The 18617-nt window shown below is 50.8% G+C and overlaps 1 protein-coding gene across 1 annotated transcript in view; it reads left to right on the forward strand.

Annotated features, from left to right (window-relative positions):
• The window catches only part of MAD1L1 (mitotic arrest deficient 1 like 1), a 383773-nt gene that overhangs the window by 36491 nt on the left and 328665 nt on the right, over window positions 1-18617 (forward strand). The window contains exon 12 of the mRNA XM_056866622.1: window positions 5435-5521. Coding sequence (XP_056722600.1) covers window positions 5435-5521 — 87 coding nt within the window. The remainder of the gene's footprint in view (window positions 1-5434; window positions 5522-18617) is intronic.

Consider the following 18617-nt stretch of genomic DNA (forward strand, 5'->3'; position numbering starts at 1 on the left):
GATCCTTTTATGCTCGCTGAGAGGAGTTCCCTCTAGTCCAGGGTTGGGGAACCTTTTTTCCGCCAAGGGCCATGTGGGTATTTATAACATTATTCGCGGGCCATGCAAAATTATCAACTTAAAAATTCGCCGACCAAGCCCCAAGCAGGCAGCTGTCCCAGATGACCCCCCCCAGCGCGGGCAAGCAGGCAGGCATCCAACCGGTGGCGCACTCGCCCACCTGGTGGCACAGGATGGTCTGTTGCACCAGCCAGGCGTAGCCGTCCAGCCGCACGCCGGAGTTGCTCCTGCTCCGCATGGTCGGGGCCGGATTCTACAGCCGGCTCCTGCTACCTCCGCCTGCAGGGGTGAAAGGAGGACACAGTGGCTAAGAATTCCCCCCCCCCCGCGCGCGCATTCTGGCCCTGCCCCCTTTAACCCCTCCATTGTCGCCACTTCCGCCCCCAGCCCTCTTGTAGTACAGAGGGAATACGTTTCTCCACGGCCTGGGTGGGAAAGGGTTAACACAGTTTCTTGGGCGGTCCTAGCAGCTCCATAGCTAATGACTTTTCTACAAAGGGGAAAAAGGTTCCCTTTCTCAGCATAACAAACTCATATCTGCCTTGAATAGAGGCTGTTCCTGTCCACGGGAGGGGGCGGATCGCCAGTCTTAGGTTCTTCTGAGCTAGAGATCTGCCAGGACCCGTGAAGGGCCAGACCAAATGATTTTGCGGGCCTTAAACGGCCCCCGGGCCTGACGTTCCCCATCCCTGCGGTAGGGGAAGGATTGTGTGGACTTGCAAATGAAGGGAGTGTCGAGACCCTACTATGAAAGTTTCATATTTAAAATCTTTATGCCATATAGCAAGAGTTTGTTGAAACTAGGCAGGGCAAGGTAGGGCTTTTGCCCAGCAAGACTTCTGACTGGCATTTGATTGACTGGAGAGGCATTTTATTGGAGAACTCTGTATGTGCTTGCTTCTCCCCCCCACCACACACACAATTTTTACTAGTTAGGGAAACATCCTGCATCTTTCAGTGTTTGTGTCTTCTACCCCTCTTTGCACCCCCTATGAACAGAAGAAGAGTTGGTTTTTATACCCTGATTTTCTCTACCTTTAAGAAGTCTCAAAGCAGCTTGCAATCTCCTTCCCCTCTCCACTGCAGGCAACTTGTGAGGTAGGTGGGGCCGAGAGAACTGTGACTAGCCCAGGGTCACCCAGCTGGCTTCATGTGTAGGAGTGGGGAAACCAATCCGGTTCACCAGATCAGAGTCCGCCACTCATGGGGCGGAGTGGGGGATCGAACGCCGTTCTCTAGATCAGAGCCCGCCGCTCTCAACCACTACACCACAGCTAGGGAAGTTACAGAGGTGTCGCAGAAGTAATTACCATCTAGGGGGGTGGCGTAGGCCAGAATGCATCGCTGTTGAATCCTGGCGGAGAGCATTTAACTTCTTGATAAATGTTAACACGATCTCTCAGCCTGGTCATAACAGAGACCCGTCATACCTTTCTCGCTGTAGGCGAGCGCTGCTGGACTTCTTTTTTTCTCGTTTCTTAGTTGAGTTGTCGCTAGTCAGAAATCATTCCTACTGAGTTTTGAAGGGAAAAGGTCAACCCCCCCTTTTTTTCTGTTTGCACTGGGGTCTGTTTTTCGTGCATGCGGTATTGCTGGTGGAAAGCGGTTGCAGCTGACTTCTGGCGACCTGATAGAGGTGGTTTGCCATTGCCGGCCTCTGCGTAGCGACCCAGGTTTCCTTGGTGGTCTCCCATCCAAGTACTTGTTGGATCTTGGAAGAAGCTAAGCAGGGTCAGTCCTGATTAATACTTGGATGGGAAACCGCCAAGGAAGTCCAGGGTTGCTACACAGAGGCAGGCAATGGCAAAACCACCTCTGTTCCCCTCTTGCCTTACCAACCCTACAAATTGGCTGCAACCTGACAGCACGTTAGAAGAAGAAGAGTTGGTTTTTCTATGCCGGCTTATCTCTACCTTTCAAGGAGAATCAAGCCCACTTACAACCTCCTTCCCTTCCCCTCCTCACAACAGACTCCCTGCGAGGTAGGTGGGGCTGAGAGAGCTCTAAGAGAGCTGTGACTAGCCCATGGTCAACCAGCTGGCTTCATGTGGAGGAGTGGGGAAATCCACCCGGTTCTCCGGATTAGCCTCCGCCGCTCATGCGGAGGAGTGGGGAATCGAACCCAGTTCTCCAGATTAGGGTCCGCCGCTCATGTGGAGGAGCGGGGAATCGAACCCGGTTCTCCGGGTGAGAGCCCGCCGCTCTTAACCATGACACCACGCTGGTTTCCCCACTCCACACGAAGCCAGTTGGGTGACCTTGGGCTAGGCACAGCTCTCTCAGCCCCCACCTACCTCCCAAGGGTGCCTGTTGTGGGGAGGGGAAGGGAAGGCGAGTGTGAGCCGGTTTGATTCTTCCTTAAGCAAGTCAGCATAGAAAAACCAACTCTTCTTTTTCTCCTTTACGCACACAGAACTGGGTTTGCCCTGACCACACGGAGTAGAAGCTGTTTTCAGACTATATCTCTGACCTAGTAACAGGTCCCATTGGTTCCATTTGTAGCATCCTGCAGATAAATTATGGCTCCAGAGACGGATTCACGGAAGGGGCTTCTGCCCATGTCCTTGGGGCTCATCTCACATTCCCTCCGATCCGGAAGCCCTTGACCGCCGCGCTCTGTTCCCGGGTCTCCGTGTGGCCCGAGCTGCGATTTGCCCTGGTTTTTAAAACGATCGGATTCCCACCCCCCCGGGGAAAAAATCGCCGAACGCTCCCCCTGCGGAGAGTCGCCGCATTTGTTGAAAAGTACTCGGCGCGTTCTTCTCCTAGCGCCACAGTTCAAAGAGCGCATCTTTCTAATCAGAGGCATATTCTCGCGTCCCCGGGGTGGTCGCACGGGGTTTAATTGGAACTCGGGCGGCTTTTGAAGTCGCCTTAATCCTCTCTGAGCCGGGGAAGAGAATTTAAAGGCAGCGGCTGCCAAGCTGAAACGCCTTCGTTGTATTTACATATGTCTAGGGAGGCATATAATTCATTTTCCCCCCCCCGGCGTCCTGAAGCCGGGTGGCTTGGCTTGTGGACGGCGGAGGGAGATGGGTAAAGTCCGGAGACGCGGGACGGCAGTGTGTGTTTGGGTAGGCGACACCCCGAACCGCTATGGGGAGATAACAGGAGCACACTGTGTGTTTGGGTAGGCAACACACCGAAAGGCTGTCCTATGGGAAGAATTTATACCCTGCTTTTTTCTTCCCTCGCAGTAGCCACCAAAGGCGGCTAACAAGGCAGGCCTAGTAAAAATCACATTTTGAAAGCGACCTCCGCAGAGTGGTAAGCTGCAGCACTGCAGTCCAAGCTCTGCTCACGACCTGAGTTCGATCCCGACGGAAGTCGGCTTCAGGCAGCCGGCTCAAAGTCGACTCAGCCTTCCATCCTTCCGAGGTCGGTGAAATGAGTACCCACCTTGCTGGGGGTAAAGGGAAGATGACTGGGGAAGGCACTGGCAAACCACCCCATAAAACAAAGTCTGCCTAGCAAACGTCGGGATGTGACGTCACCCCATGGACCGAAGGTCTGATTCAGTAGAAGGCAGCTTTATGTGTTCATGTGTGTTATGGAAGAATCAAACCGGCTTGCAATCACCTTCCCTTCCCCTCCCCACAACAGGCACCCTGTGAGGTAGTTGGGGCTGAGAGAGCTGTGACTAGCCTAAGGTCACCCAGCTGGCTTCAGGTGTAGGAGTGGGGAAACGAATCCAGTTCACCAGATTAGCCTCCGCCGCTCATGTGGAGGAGTGGGGGGGAATCAAACCCGGTCCTCCAGATCAGAGTCCACCCCTCCAAACCACCGCTCTTAACCCCCACAAGGTGCCGAGACCCTGCTAGTGGCTGCTTGACGGTCGTGTAGGTTTATGTGGCCAATCAGGATTTGAACCCAGGATCGCCCAGCTGGAATCCTTGTCCTCCCCATTATACCACTTTTCAAAAGCCGTTGTTCCAAAGTGCAGCAATTATGTCGCGAAGAGAACTTCCCACTGCGTTTGAGTGGCTTTTTAGATTTTTTTTTTTTAAAAACACCTTTAAATTTCATTTAAAACCACCATTTCAAATGATCTTTTACTTCAAAAAAAGCTCAAAAGAGCTTTGGTTAAAGAGTGATTTCCCCCCCTTTTTTTAAAAAAACAGTCTTTAAAAGTTGGATGCTGAGCTAATGCATACCTTAAGGGCAAAATCTCTCCCCCCCCCCTTTCTTTCCTCCTCTGAATTTTAAACTTTGGTTTATTCTTCTTGAATAGTGCGGAGATTCGACTTAGAAAGTTCAAGTAGGAAAAGAACACATGACCTCGAGCTCTTTTGCAGTTGAGTAAAGGAAAAAGTTGTTTTTTTACCCATACTCACGAGAACAGTTCATTTTATTTTTGAAATAGTTACTTTCTGCCCTTTTGATAGGCCCAGGGTGGCTATTTTTATTTTTAAATTGCCTGTCCTTTTCCGTTTCCTTCACATGTTCGTTATTTATCATTTCTCAATGGCAGGAACTCTCCCATTTCCAAATGCAAACCACGATAAACGGCACTTTTATCCAATTTCGCAGGGAGGTCCTAAGCGGAGTCATGCCCTTCTAAGCCCCATTGAAGCCACTGAGGCATGGAAGGGCACGAACGTGCTTAGGATGGAGAAATGAGGGCAGAACACCTTTGGTCTACCAAAGGTCTACCAAAGGTCTCCTCTGAAGTGCAAACGTGGTGAAATTCATTTGATGTTCTCTAGAACATCAAACGAATTTCACCACGTTTGCACTTCAGAGGAGACCTTTCGAGGCGGCGGACAAAAAACTTACATGTTATGTACATTGAGAGCCGACGCGGTGTCGTGGTTAGAGGGTCGGACTAGGATCTGGGTTCGAACCCCCACTTTGCCGCGGAAGCTCGCTGGGTGACCTTGGGCCGGTCACCTGCTCTCAGCCCCGCCTGCCTCGCAGGGTTGTCGTGAAGATAAACTGGAGGAGAGGGGAAGGATGTAAGACGCTTTGGGTCCCTACTGTAGAAGAAGGCGGGATATAGATCAAGCGAGTCAATGAATCACACTGGTGTTGGTGTATCTATAGATTCTTCCTTGGGTGGAGAGTTTGCGATAGCCTCAACGCCACCAGATTCGAGATACTTCTTTGTAGGGCTTTGAACAGATTGCGCCCCCTTTATCGTGACCTGGGGTGGCCCAAATACACTTTGGAACGGAGCACGCTCCGGTTTCGGAGCGGATTCGGCCCTTTTCAGAAGCTGGCAGTTCGGGGGATCTTGCAATAGATGCTTTTGTGGGTTTCAAGGAGCGGTTCCCTCTTTCGAACTTCTCTCTGTGATCCGAAACGGCCTCGCTGGGGACTAGTAGCCCGCCCACGGCTTTTTGACATGTGGGTTTTGTGTGTCCCGATTGTTTAGGAGCCCCGATGATCTCTCGAGGCACGTCGTCGCCGTACAGCACCGGGAACTTCTTCTGAAAGAGCAGAACTCTGCCCTTGCCAGCAGGTAGGGCCATCAACAGGCTCCCTCTGTCTGTCTGTCATCTATCTAGCTATCTATCTATATCGTCTAGCAGTCTCTCTCTCTCTCTCTCTCTCTCTCTCTCTCATCTAGCAGTCTATCTGACTATCTAGCTATCATTTATCTAGCTATCTAGCTATCTATATCATCTAGCAGTCTCTCTCTCTCTCTCTCTATCATCTAGCAGTCTATCATCTGTCTATCTATCTATCATCATCATCATCATCACCATCATCATCATCTAGCAGTATATCTGTCTGTCTGTCTGTCTGTCTGGCTATCTGTCTATCGGTCTATCTATTGGTCTCTCTCTCTCTCTCTCTCTCTCTCTCTCTCTCTCTCTCTCTCTCTCTCTCTCATCTAGCTATCTCTAGATCATCTAGCAGTCTATATCTATCTAGCTATCTAGCTATCTAGCTATCTATCATCTAGCAGTCTCTCTCTCTATCATCTAGCAGTCTATCATCTGTCTGTCTATCTATTTATCTATCATCTATCTATCTATCATCTAGCAGTCTATCTCTCTCTCTATCTAGCTGTCTGTCTGTCTGTCTGTCTGTCTCTATCTATCTATCTATCTATCTATCTATCTATCATCTAGCTGTCTGTCTATCTATCTATCTATCTATCTATCTATCTATCTATCTATCTATCTATCTATCTATCTATCTATCTATCTATCTATCTATCTATCTATCTATCGTCTGTCTGTCATCTAGGTTGCTGTACTTCTCCAGTATGAAATAAACTCAAATCACCCTCAGCTCAAGACATATTGCAACTATTTAGCTAGAGGACGGGTTACCTGACCACACCATCCTTTTGCCATTTGCGAGGGCCGATTGGAAGGGAAAAAAAAAAGAAATTGGGCCTCCAGGATTTGTGCTCGGAAAGATGCTGACAGGCAGCACGGCGCCCATAGGCATCGTGCTGGGGACCCCTGGCCCTAAATGTTCCGCTTGACCGATCAGGAGCATAACCCGCAGCTGCGTCCGCTTAGATTGGCATCGGGCTTAGGAGAAGGCGCCAGCGTGTGTCAGCTCCTCCGCCAGCCCTGCGCCTGTTGCGCGGCTAAGTGCTGTTTAAAATGACAGCCCGTTCCTTCGCCCTGCTATTAAGAAACACGAATACCCAAAACAGACATGCACACAGCCCCATGTTTTGCAAATATCGCCAAGGGTAATCCCTTAAGTATTCTGTCTGTTTGCATTGGCCGAGAGTGCTTTGCATTGTCTTTGGACGCCTAGGACACGGAACTGTTCTTATTTCTATTTTCTCCGGAGTGTTGAATCGGAGGAAAGCAATTTATGATCGCTGTGTGGTATTCGCTGCCGGCTCAGATCAAAGTCTGTGAAATGCCATTAAGCCTCTGTTCCCGAGAGGCAGATTCTTCCAGCGGGCTGCAGCTCGAACCCGGGTTTCGGAGCCTCTTCCGCGGAGACCTGTTGACAGGGCTGATAACCACCACGGAGGAACACTTATTTGCAACCGGCAAGGCAGGGCTGTTTAAGAGATCAGGGTTAGCCGGAGAACCGTGGCATGCAGTGTCGGCAAAATTTGCTTGCGTACCCTTCTAGCAACGGAAATTCACCCAGTAAAAAAAGCCAAAGTTGCATCTCTTAGCGTTCACCTATGCTTATTTGTCGAAATCCTCTCCAGCGGTAGCCCCACTAACGTTGGGGGTTACCGCACTTTGTATTCCCAGCGATGTATTAAGAGTTTGAAAAAGTTATAAAAAACATCGCTTTAAAAGGGTTTTTGGATACCACGGCTTATAAATGGCTGGAAGACGGCTTCACAGCTAAAGGGGCCAAACAAAGTGCGAACAGTATTTTTTATAACGTTTTCAAACTCTTAACACATCGGTGGGAATACACAGAAAGTGCGAACAGTATTTTTTATAATGTTTTCAAACTCTTAACACATCGGTGGGAATACACAGAAAATGCGAACAGTATTTTTTATAACGTTTTCAAACTCTTAATACATCGCTGGGAATACAAGTGCGGTAACAGCCGTTGTCTACCCCAGTGGTTCCCAAACTTTTCAGGCCACCCCCCCTTTGGTTCCACAAACTCCACCCCAGTCCCCCCTACCCTATCCTATTAAAAGCATGATTCAAAATGATTCAAAATCGCATGACGCACTAAAGAAGGTAAGAACAATAAAATTTCAAAACAGTGACAATTAATTGCACAGCTATTCAAACTCAAATTAAAACTTTTTAGTTGAAATTAACACTTTTCAACGAAACTGATGAACGTGATCCAGTGGTACCAGCTCTTCAAAGTCTGGGGGAAAAATTCTGATAGTTTCCATCAAATTTGCCAACATAGTGCCATAGCTCGATCTGTTGTAAATTAGTAAGCAGCACAGTTGAAGGGGCCCACCTCTAGCTCCTCCCTGCTGCCCCTTGCCTCTTTGTGCCCCCCTAGGCAATCCCACCGCCCCCCAGGGGGTGGTACTGCCCACTTTGGGAACCACTGGTCTACACGGATGAAATGTTTTTTTCTTTTTCTTTTCCTGTTTCATCCTTCCCTTGTACCAATCTCTGGTGAGACCACACTTGGAATACTGTGTACAGTTCTGGTCCCCGCACCTAAAAAACGATATTACAGAGCATGAGAAGGTGCGGAAAAGAGCAACCAAAGTGATCGGGGGGGGGGCGGGCTAGAGCGACGGCCCTACGAGGAGCGGTTGGTCTCTGAGGGCTGTTTAGCTTGGAAAGGAGGCGGCTAAGGGGAGACATGGCAGAGGTCTATAAAATTATGCATGGTATGGAGAGAGTGGGCAGGGAGAAGCTTTTCTCCCTCTCTCCTAATACCATCGCCAGCGGTTCTTATGGCTCTTGATTTATGACATGCATTGTGGAACTCCCTGCCCCAGGATGTGGTGATGGCTGGCAGCTTGGAAGAGGGGAGTGGACATGTTAACGGAGGAGAGGGCTATCCATGGCTACTAGTAAAAATGGATACTAGTCATGGTGCCATAGCTATTCTTTCCAGGATCAGAGGAGCAGGACCATTGTATTAGGTGCCGAGGAACCCAGGCAGGATAAATGCTGCTGCAGCTGTCTTGTTTGTGGGCTTCCTAGAGGCATCAGGTTGGCCCCTGTGTGAACAGACAGCTGGACTTGATGGGCCTCGGTCTGATCCAGCAGGGCTTTTCTTACGCCTTTATGAGAAAGTCGAGAGGGTGGGCGTTCTGGTCTGGGGGCTATTTTTCTCTCCTCTCCCCAAGCGGTTTCCTTTCCCGGCGGTGGGGCCTCTTAAAAGCCTCGCTGAATTGATGCCCCCCCCCCGCCTCCCAAAATCGTTTTTGGGGCCGTGGTGCGCCAAACTCTCCGGCGAACCGAACCCGTCACGGGTTTTCCCCTCCTGCTTGTTAAAGCGGTGTGCGCGGGGGCGGTCGCGCCGTCTTGCGGTGCTGCAGCAGCGAAAAGCACTTAGTCGCCGGCTGCCTCTTGTCAATTCCGGATGAATGATGTTCTTCTTTTTGGCGGCCCCTTGCGAAAGGACAAGTCACTTCCAGCTGTGCATTAAAAGCCGAAGGGCGTCTCTGGCGGGGTGGGGTCGGAGCCGCTTCGCCAGGGGTTAAAATTGCGAGCCAAAGTGTAAAATTCCCAAGGTTTTATCTTCTTCCCTGTGGTATCTAGAGGGGAAGAGTATGGATGGACATGCTTTGCTCAATATCTTAACAGAAAACAAGTTTATAGAGGGGCAGTTGAAACGCTGAGGGCTGTTTAGCTTGGAAAGAAGGCGGTTAGGGGAGACATGATAGAGGGCTATAAAATTATGCGTGGTCTGGAGAGAGGGGACAGGGAGAAGCTTTTCTCCCTCTCTCATAAGACCAGAACGCGGGGTCATCTGCTGGAGCTGGGGGGCGAGAGATGCAAAACAGATTAAAGGACGTCTTTCTTCACGCAATGCAGAATTCAATAGTGGAACTCCCTGCCCCAGGATGTGGTGATGGCTGCCAACTTGGAAGAGGGGGGTGGACGTGTTCATGGAGGATAGGGTTATCCGTGGCTACTAGTAAAAATGGATGCTAGCCATGATGCATACCTTTTCTCTCTATGATCAGAGGAGCAGGCCTATTACATTAGGTGCTGTGGAACGCAGGCAGGATAAATGCTGCTGCAGTCAGCTTGCTTGTGGGCTTCCTATAGGCGCCTGGTTGGCCACTGTGTGAACAGACAGCTGGACTTGATGGGCCTTGGTCTCATCCAGCAGGGCCGTTCTTGTGTTCTTATGATCGTTTCGCTCCCTTAAGATGTAGCTCTTGATCTGTTTGCGAAAATGTGGTGGTTTTTTTTTGTTGGTTTGCAATTTATCAATTGTTGGGAGCAGTGTTTTTGTCGGCGGGGGGATTTCTTTGTAAGGGCTTGTTTGTGCTGGACATAACATATCAGTTCCTCTCAGCCTCCTTCGCAGGGCTGTTGGCGAGGATAAAGTTGCAGGGGAAGGAACCACGTATGCTCTCCTGAGCATGTCAGAGGCCGGAGAGGATCAGTGTATAAGGAGACAGCAAACGTTAAAACGGATTTGATTCCCCACTCCTCCAACCCGAGTGGCAGAGGCTAATCTGGTGAACTGGATTGGTTTCCCTGCTCCTACGCACGAAGCCAGCTGGGCGGCCTTGGGCTCGTCACAGCTCTCCCAGCCCCACCTACCTCACAGGATGTCTGCTGTGGGGAGGGGAAGGGAAGGTGATTGAAAGCCAGTTTGATTCTTGCTTTGATTCTTCTTCTTTTCTTTCTCCTCCTCCTCTTTGGCGTGAGGATGGGATTGTCCAGTGGTTGGGTCCCTGATTTCCAGTGTAGCCGTCGGATATGTTAACTCGCCTTATTTCCACATTTTTAACAATGCTGCCTTACTTTGTAAATACTGAAGCTTCTTCCATTCGAAGGGGAAAACACTTTGAAATGGGAAGCGTCGCGTTCTTCAAAGTTGGAAGACCGAACTGTTTGTCCAAACATGATTTCCTTTAAGGCGTAGTGGTTAAGAGCGGCGGACTCTAATCTGGAGAACTGGGTCCGATTCCCCACTCCTCCACGTGAAGCCTGCTGGCTGACCTGGGGCCTCCTCTTCCTCCTCCTCCTCCTCCTCGAACATCCAGCTGCTTGCCTACCCATGGTCTTTAAAAAAGCAAACCCAAAACTTTCATTGTGTAGTTGGTTAGTGTTGCTTCAGGGGCATCTGAACAACTAATGGCGCATCGCTCCGAAACCACGGCCCGGTTGGGGATGAAACAATTCTTCCCAGGTGGGTAGCGGTGTTGGTCCGTAGCAGGGAAAGAAAACCCGCGTCTCTCGGCCCCTGCAAGACTAAAACCGTGTTACTCTTTAAGCCGCCGCTGGACTCCTGTTTTACATCGGCATTGAATGTTGGCGGCTTTGCAAGGAACTCAGCGTGGCATTATCCACGGATTGGAAACTCCTGTGCCCAGTGACGTTGGGGTCTCTCGGACCTCGGCCCCTGTGCCCTGTTGTTAGCCCTCCGGAGGAATTGGTTGGCCGCTGTGTGAGACAGGATGCTGGACTTAGATGGACCCCTCGTCCGATCCAGCAGGGCCCTTCTGACATTTTTATTGTCCTTTTCATAGCGTCCGTATGAGAAAACCGGCTTCTTTGCCCAGCAGCAGAATACGATCTATCAAATTGCCGGGACATCTTTTTTTTAAAAGATAAAGTGTTTTTCCCCCCCGTTCCAATTAAACTTCCATCCAAGCGTAAAGAAGATTAGAGGGGAAAAGTTGACAGATTCCATTTATATTCATGATAAATTTTGTTTGGGTCAGTTCGAGGAAAGAGTACAGAGGGAGCGACAGGATAGGTGACGGCTTATGGCAAAAATCTTACTCAGCCCTTAACATAAGCGGGCAGCTTCCTTCTACTTCTGCTTGAATTGCCGGGGTGAGAGAAGCGTCTGGCACCCTTTGGAGCGACTCTCTTCTCGGGAAGGTTTTTCTCGGCGACGCCGGCCGGGGGGAGGAAATGGGGAATCAAAATTCCTGCGGTCTGTCTTAAGAGACCTAGACACGGGACAGAGGGCACACTTTCAAATTCTCCAGCACGGTTTTAACAGCACGTGGCCTCGAGGCCTCTGGCCTGCTTCTCTTGGAGTTGTAGTACTCACTGGGTGGATTGTGGAGAGCTGACGGTAGGGTCATCTAGTCCAGCCCCCTGCACAATGCAGGAGATTCACAACTACTTCCCCCCCCCACACCCCAAGTGACTCCTACTCCATGCACAGAAGATGGCCACGATGCCCTCCCTCTCATGATCATAGAATCAGCATTGCTGACAGATGGCCATCTAGCCTCTTCTTAAAAACCTCCATGGAAGGAGAGCTTACCGCCTCCCGAGGAAGCCTGTTCCACTGAGGAACCGCTCTGTTAGAAAATTCTTCCTAATGTCTAGACGGAAACTCTTTTGATTTAATTTCTCCTTCTCTTCCTCCTCCTCCTCCTTCTTCCTCTAATAAGATGTTAGAATAAAATGGTCTCTAAGTGGCCGTACAGCCTGACCTGGATAGCTGAGACTAGCCTCATTGGATCCTGGAAGCTCAGTAGGATCAGCCCTGGTTGGGATTTGCTACAAAGACAGGCCGTGGCAAACCGCCTCTGATTTGTCTCTTGCCTTACAAAACCCCATGAGGTAGAACTCCATGGGTCGTCGTGATTCAGTTGTGACTCCGATGGCTCTTTCCCCCCTCGCCTGATCTCATCAGATATCAAAGCTATGCAGGGTCGGCCCTGGTTAGTTCTTGGATGGGAGACCACCAAGGAAGTCCAGGGTTGCTACTTAGAGGCAGGCAATGGCCAACCACCTCTGTTTATCTCTGCCCTGACCTGTTTGGCATGTGCTTTGGGATCTGTCCATGGTGCTGTCCCATGATGTAATTTCAGAGGCCCACTGTCTGTGGACTCCTGACCTGGATGGCCCAGGCCAGCCCGATCTCATCAGATCTTGGAAGCTAAGCAGGTTCAGCCCTCATTGGCACTTGGATGGGAGACCACCAAGGAAATCCAGGGTTGCTGTGCAGAGGCAGGCAATGGCCAACCACCTCTGTTCATCTCTTGCCATGACTTGGATGGCCCCCAGCTCAACAGATCTTGGAAGCTAAGCAAGGTCAGCCGAGGTTAGTACTAGGATGGGAGACCACCAAGGAAGTCCAGAGTCACTGTGCAGAGGCAGGCAATGGCCAACCATCTCTGTTTGTCTCCGCCATGACCTAGATGGCCCCGGCTAGCCCAATCTCATCCGGTCTCAGAAGCTATGCAGGGTCCGCCCTGGTTAGTACTTGGATGGGAGACCGCCAAGCAAGTCCTGGGTTGCTACCCAGAGGCAGACCATGGCAAACCTCCTCTTTTTGTCTCTTGCCTTACAAAATCCCATGAGACCTCCAAGGAATACCAGGGGCGTGACGCATAGGCAGGCAACAGCAAACCACCTCTGAAAAACCCCGTGGGGTCAGCATAAGTCATCTGTGACTTGATGGCAAAAAAAGGTGGACAGCAGATAGGTTGTTCCTCATGTGTTACGCTTGAAGTTACCATTGCTGTGGTAGGACAGGGCTACGAGATTGTTGCTGGCGCTGTGCTGGGTGACCTTGGGCTCGTCACAGCTCTCTCAGCCCCACCCACCTCCCAGGGTTGTGGGGAGGGGAAGGGAAGGGGATTGTCAGCCGGTTTGATTCTCCCTTAAGTGGTAGAGAAAGTCGGCATATAAAAACCAACTCTTTCTTCTTTTGCTGCGCTTTTTCTTCGGCTTGCCTCGCAGGGCTTTCGGCCGCCGGAGCCGCCGAGACAGGGTGACGCTCTCATCCTGTCCTTCATTTGGCCGCGTCTGCCATGCAACGTTGAAGTTGGCAGGCTTGGCCAAGACGTTCCTTAGAAAGCGGGCCAGGAGTGTAATTACAGGGGCCGGAGCATTCCTGGCGCCGGTCGCGCAAGAGGGCTCCTTGCGGCTCTAAGCAGAAAAACTCGCTGGCTTGGACGTGGATCCCTTTGGATGGAATGATCCTTCTCCCCCCACCCCGTTTCCTGGCACACATTCTCCCCCATTCTGTTTTGGGGTGGTCAGAGACTAATTGTTAAAACTGGGGTGGGGGGTATAGAGGAGCAGGCAAATAGGTGATGCGAAAGACCCCTGCCTGAGACCCTGGAGAGCTGCTGCCAGTCTGAGTAGACAATACTGACCATGATGGACCAAGGGTCTGATTCAGAATAGGGCAGCCTCGCCCGCGGGTTCTTGGGTGTCTCGTTTCTGCTGTCCTTGTCCCATTCCGTTGTGGAGTGGTTAAGAGCGGTGGACTCTAATCTGGAGACCCGGGTTCGATTCCCCCCCCCCCGCACGTGAGCGGCGGACGCTCCTCTGGCGAACTGGGCTCGTTTCCCCGCCCCCACTCATGAAGCCAGCTGGGTGACCTTGGGCTAGTCACACTCTCCCAGCCCCACCTACCTCCCAAGATATCTGCTGTGGGGAGATGAAGGGAAGGAGATCGTAAGCTGGTTTGAGACTCCTTTTGGTGGAGAAAAGCAGGGTCTAAAAACCAACTCTCCTCCTCCTCCTCCTCTCCCCCAGCTCCTTTCTTTGTACACTTGTGTGTCTGGAAGAGCATTTTTTTTTTTCTGGAGGTGTCCAAAGACGAAAGGGGAGACTTACTACACTGCAGAAAGGTCTTGGTTTTCACAGCTAAGGACCCCTACCTTTCCAGTCTAGCAATGGGTTTAGGGAACACCAGAATATTCTTTCGCTGATGCGCACTGGAAACAATTAGTCGAAAGCACAGGGAAAGTAGCGTCTCGCAATTTGCTTTGCGGGCATTTTAAAGGTTTTTGACTGCCTCTTCCGGAAGCCGCCTGTCCGTTATAAAAGTTAGGCTGTAAAAATTATTGTCTTTACAGGAAAGCACACATCCTCTTCCGGTGCATAAAGTTTATGTCCTCCCTTGGCTAATCGATAGTTTCTCCTGCCCTTTTCTGAGCTACCCTTGGAATGAAATTTCAAGCTGTGCCGGGCCCGCAAAGGGTATGGTATGTCTCCGAGAAGAGGGCTACCGAAGAGAGGAAGTGTGAGCGTGCGCGTCTCCGGTGCGCACCGCAGCACATGCGCAGCCTGTCTGCGTGCGCCTTAGCATGGATTTGTCTTCAGTTGACTGATCTCGGGAGGAAGGTGTAGCGCAGCGTGGAAGAAGGAGGCAGGAGTAAGCGTCAGTCCTCTGCTTGCAGCCCCTATCTTTCGGGAATATTTAGCATTGTTTCATCTCTCCCGCGCCCCTCTTTCCGCGCATGCACTTTTCACCAAAGAATTTTTGCAACGCAACATCGCTTTGCCCTGTCCAAAGTTCCCCGTGCAAAATAAAAGAAGTAAAATCCAGTAACTTGCAATGAAAGAGTGATTGTTTGAGAAGTTTCATTAGGAGGAAATCTTGTTTTTAGCTGCGCATGGCAAAAAAAGAAGAAAAAACCCCCCACTGTAAATTGTCCTAAGTTTGCAAAAAGAAGCTTTTTTCCTTTCCTTTTTGCCGCTCTGAAACGTAAATGACTAATGTGCATAATTTATTTCAGCATCTGGTCCCGAAAAGTTGCATACTAAATTTTGTTTGATTTGATCAACAATAGTGGAAAATTGGGATTTATCATGGAAATGCTGACGGGATCTGAACATGTGTCAACTGAGAAACCTTCTTATTGTACGGGGGCCGGTGGCGAGATGCTAATTTTTTTTTTTTTTTGCTGCTTTAATTGCATTCCTTCTCCTCCTCCTTTGCTTAATCTAGTCTTTTCAAGGCTGGCTGGGTTATTTTTTGTCTGCGCCTCACTTCGCTTCTGGACTAATTTGTTTCCCTCCCCTTTGAGCGCGCAGAAAAACTTGTCAGGTGCTTTATGCAACTCTATTTTTTTGTGGGGTGTGGGGGAGGGAGCTGTTGCTTTGAAAGCTCTGGATTACCTTCCTTTGATATAGAAAGATGGAAAAAATGAACCAGCTGCCAGATGCGAAAGACGTTTTCCTGCCGCAGTTGCGCCTTCCTGTCAGCAGGTGGCGCTTTAAGCCTTCCCTCTTCTTCCTCTGTCCGTCCTCCCCCCCCCCCCCCACAATTCTTTCTTCCTCTTTAGGGAAAAAAATAATAAGAATTTTTTTAAAAAATTGGGCTGCAGAGCCAGAACGCTGTCACTGAGATTATAAATTCTGAAGCCAATTAGATAAAAAATGTTACAAATGAAAGGGAAGGAGCGAAAAGCTTGGTGAATATCTTCGCGCGAGCGTGCTTGCCTTCGGAGAGCGCTTCTGGGGAGGGCGGGGAGCTCTCAAAGGCGAGCCGCTTCCGCCGCTTGAAAAACATCCTTCGTCCCTAACGCAGCGCGCGTCGGCCGCACCCGCCGAGTCGAAACCGTGTTTAACCTCGGGAACCTGCAGAGTGTGTGGGCGTCTAGGCTGTCGCGGCGTCTCAAGAGTGCCTTGCAGTATCCTGACGCCCTGTGGATGGCTCTTCCCAGCCTCTGGTTCCATAGCGGACCCCTTCCAGCAGCGCCCGTTCGGCGGAGCGTCTCGGCAGCGGTGTCTGGCTACCGAATGGATTAGCGCAGTGGTCGGCGAACCGCGGCTCGCGAGCCGAATGTGGCTCTTTCGCCCCTTGAGTGCGGCTCTGGGCTGCAGGATCGCAGCCACCCACCCGATAGAAGCCACCTTCCCCGGGCACGGAGGGCGCGGGGGGCTGGCTTCCTCTTTCCGGGCCTGGCGCGGCTGCTGCAGCCGCTCCGGCCCTCCTCCGCCCGCCTCTCCTCGCGGCCTTGATGCCAGTTTCTGCCGCGCCGCATCCAACTTTCTCGCGCGGCAGGGGCGGGCGGTGCGGCCAGCCGGGCAGCCCTCGAGGCTGAGCATTAACGGGCGGCGGGTGCGGAGCGGCGCCTGGGTGGGGCGGCAGCGCTGCTGCTTAGGTGGTGGGAGCGGGGCGGCGGGAGGTCGATGGCTTGCGGCGGGTGACCCTGGTGGTCCCTTCCAACTATGATTCCATGACTCCGCCTCTTGTGGTGGCCATTTTGTACTTGGTTCTGCCTCCTTTGGCAGCCATGTTGTAGGTTCTGCCAACTGCGGCAGCCATGTTGTAGTGGACTCTGCCTTCTGTGGCAGCCATTTTGTAGCTGGTTCTGCCTCCTTCAGCAGCCATTTTGTAGTTGGTTCTACCTCCTGTGGCGGCCATGGTGTAGTGGGCTCTCTCGTGGCAGCCATTTTGTGGTTGCTCCCAGAATTCCCAAGTTGCCCGCAGGCTCCAAAAAAATGGAGACCCCCTGAGTTAAAGGTTGATAAATTAGCACTATCTGCCAAAGACTGAAGAGGCGCAATAATCGATCTAAGACTGTTACCGAAATGTCAAGGTTCTCCCCGATACATAGGGAAAATGTTAGTTTATGTAAATTTATTCTTGCCAGGGCATGTATTGGAAAGATATTATTATTATTATTATTATTATTATTATTATTATTATTATTATTATTTTCTGTGCTACTTTTTCTCATCAGGCATTTCAAGACCATTTTAGTGCGGACAGCCGACCAGAGTTCGTCCCCCCCCCCATCTATTACCAGACCTCATGGTTAGCTTTCCATCCCACTCCGTTAATATTTTACTGACTTGTTGTGTTCGCTCGCATTCACTGTGCGAATCATAGAGTCATAGAGTTGGAAGGGACCACCAGGGTCATCTAGTCCAACCCCCTGCACAGTGCAGGAAATTCACAACTACCTCCCCCCCCCACACCCCTAGTGACCAGAAGATGGCCAAGATGCCCTCCCTCTCATCATCTGCCTAAGGTCACAGAATCAACATTGCTGACAGATGGCCATCTAACCTCTTCTTAAAAACCTCCAGGGAAGGAGAGCTTTACCACCTCCCGAGGAAGCCTGTTTCGCTGAGGAACCGCTCTAACTGTTAGAAAATTCTTCCTAATGTCTAGACGGAAACTCTTTGGATCTAATTTCAACCTGTTGGTTCTGGTCCGACCTTCTTGAGCAACAGAAAACAACTCGGCACCCTCCTCTATGTGACAGCCCTTTAAGTCCTTGAAGATGGTTATCAGATCCCCTCTCAGTCTTCTCCTCTTCAGGCTAAACGTACCCAGCTCCTTCAACCTTTCCTCATAGGACTTGGTCTCCAGACCCCTCCCCATCTTTATTGCCCTCCTCTGGACACGTTCCAGCTTGTCTACATCTTTCTTCAATTGTGGTGCCCAAAACTGAACATAGTACTCTAGTTGAGGTCTAACCAGAGCAGAGTAAAGCAATACCATCACTTTGCGTGATCTGGATACTATCCTTCTGTTGATGCAGCCCAAGTATAGTTTTTTACCCTTAAAAAAAAAATTATCTGCATAGTCGTAGATCGCTCGTAGGAGTTAAAGGAGGCGGGAAAGGGTGCGACGCGCAACTTCCCCTTTTCGTTCAGACGGAAGAATCCACTCCGGGCTGGCGGAATTAAACCTCGAGAGGTGTTTTCTCGGTGCTCAGCCGAGGATGTCGAGACGTTTATAAGAATCAACCCGGCCTGCGTAACCTCTTGGCATGTGTATACAAGGAAACATCAGATGCAATCTCTCCTTAACTGCCCACAATTTGGCAAGAATGTAGAAAATAACGGTAATAAATGGAGGGGATGCTCTCAACCGCTTACGCGTGCTATTGAGTTGCTAAAGCCAGCGTGGTGCAGTGGTTAAGAGCGGTGGTCTGGAGCGGTGGACTCCGATCTGGAGAGCCGGGTTTGATTCCCCACCGCTCCACACGAGCGGCGGAGGCTAATCGGGTGAACTGGATTTGTTTCCCCGTTCCTGCACACGGATCCGGCTGGGTGACCTTGGGCTAGTCATCGCTGTCTCAGCCCCACCTACCTCACAGGGTGTCTGTTGTGGGGAAGGGGAGGCGACTGTAAGCTGGTTTGGTTCTCCCTTAAGCGGGAGAGAAAGTTGGCTTATAAAAACCAACTCTTCTTCCTCTTCCTCTTCCTCTTCCAAGCCCACCTGGTACTACTAGGTCAACGTATTTCCGGGATATCTGCAGTGTCATCCGAAGAAGAGTTGTACCT

Source organism: Euleptes europaea, chromosome 21, assembly GCF_029931775.1.
Source record: "Euleptes europaea isolate rEulEur1 chromosome 21, rEulEur1.hap1, whole genome shotgun sequence".
NCBI classification, from domain to species: Eukaryota; Metazoa; Chordata; class Lepidosauria; order Squamata; family Sphaerodactylidae; genus Euleptes; species Euleptes europaea.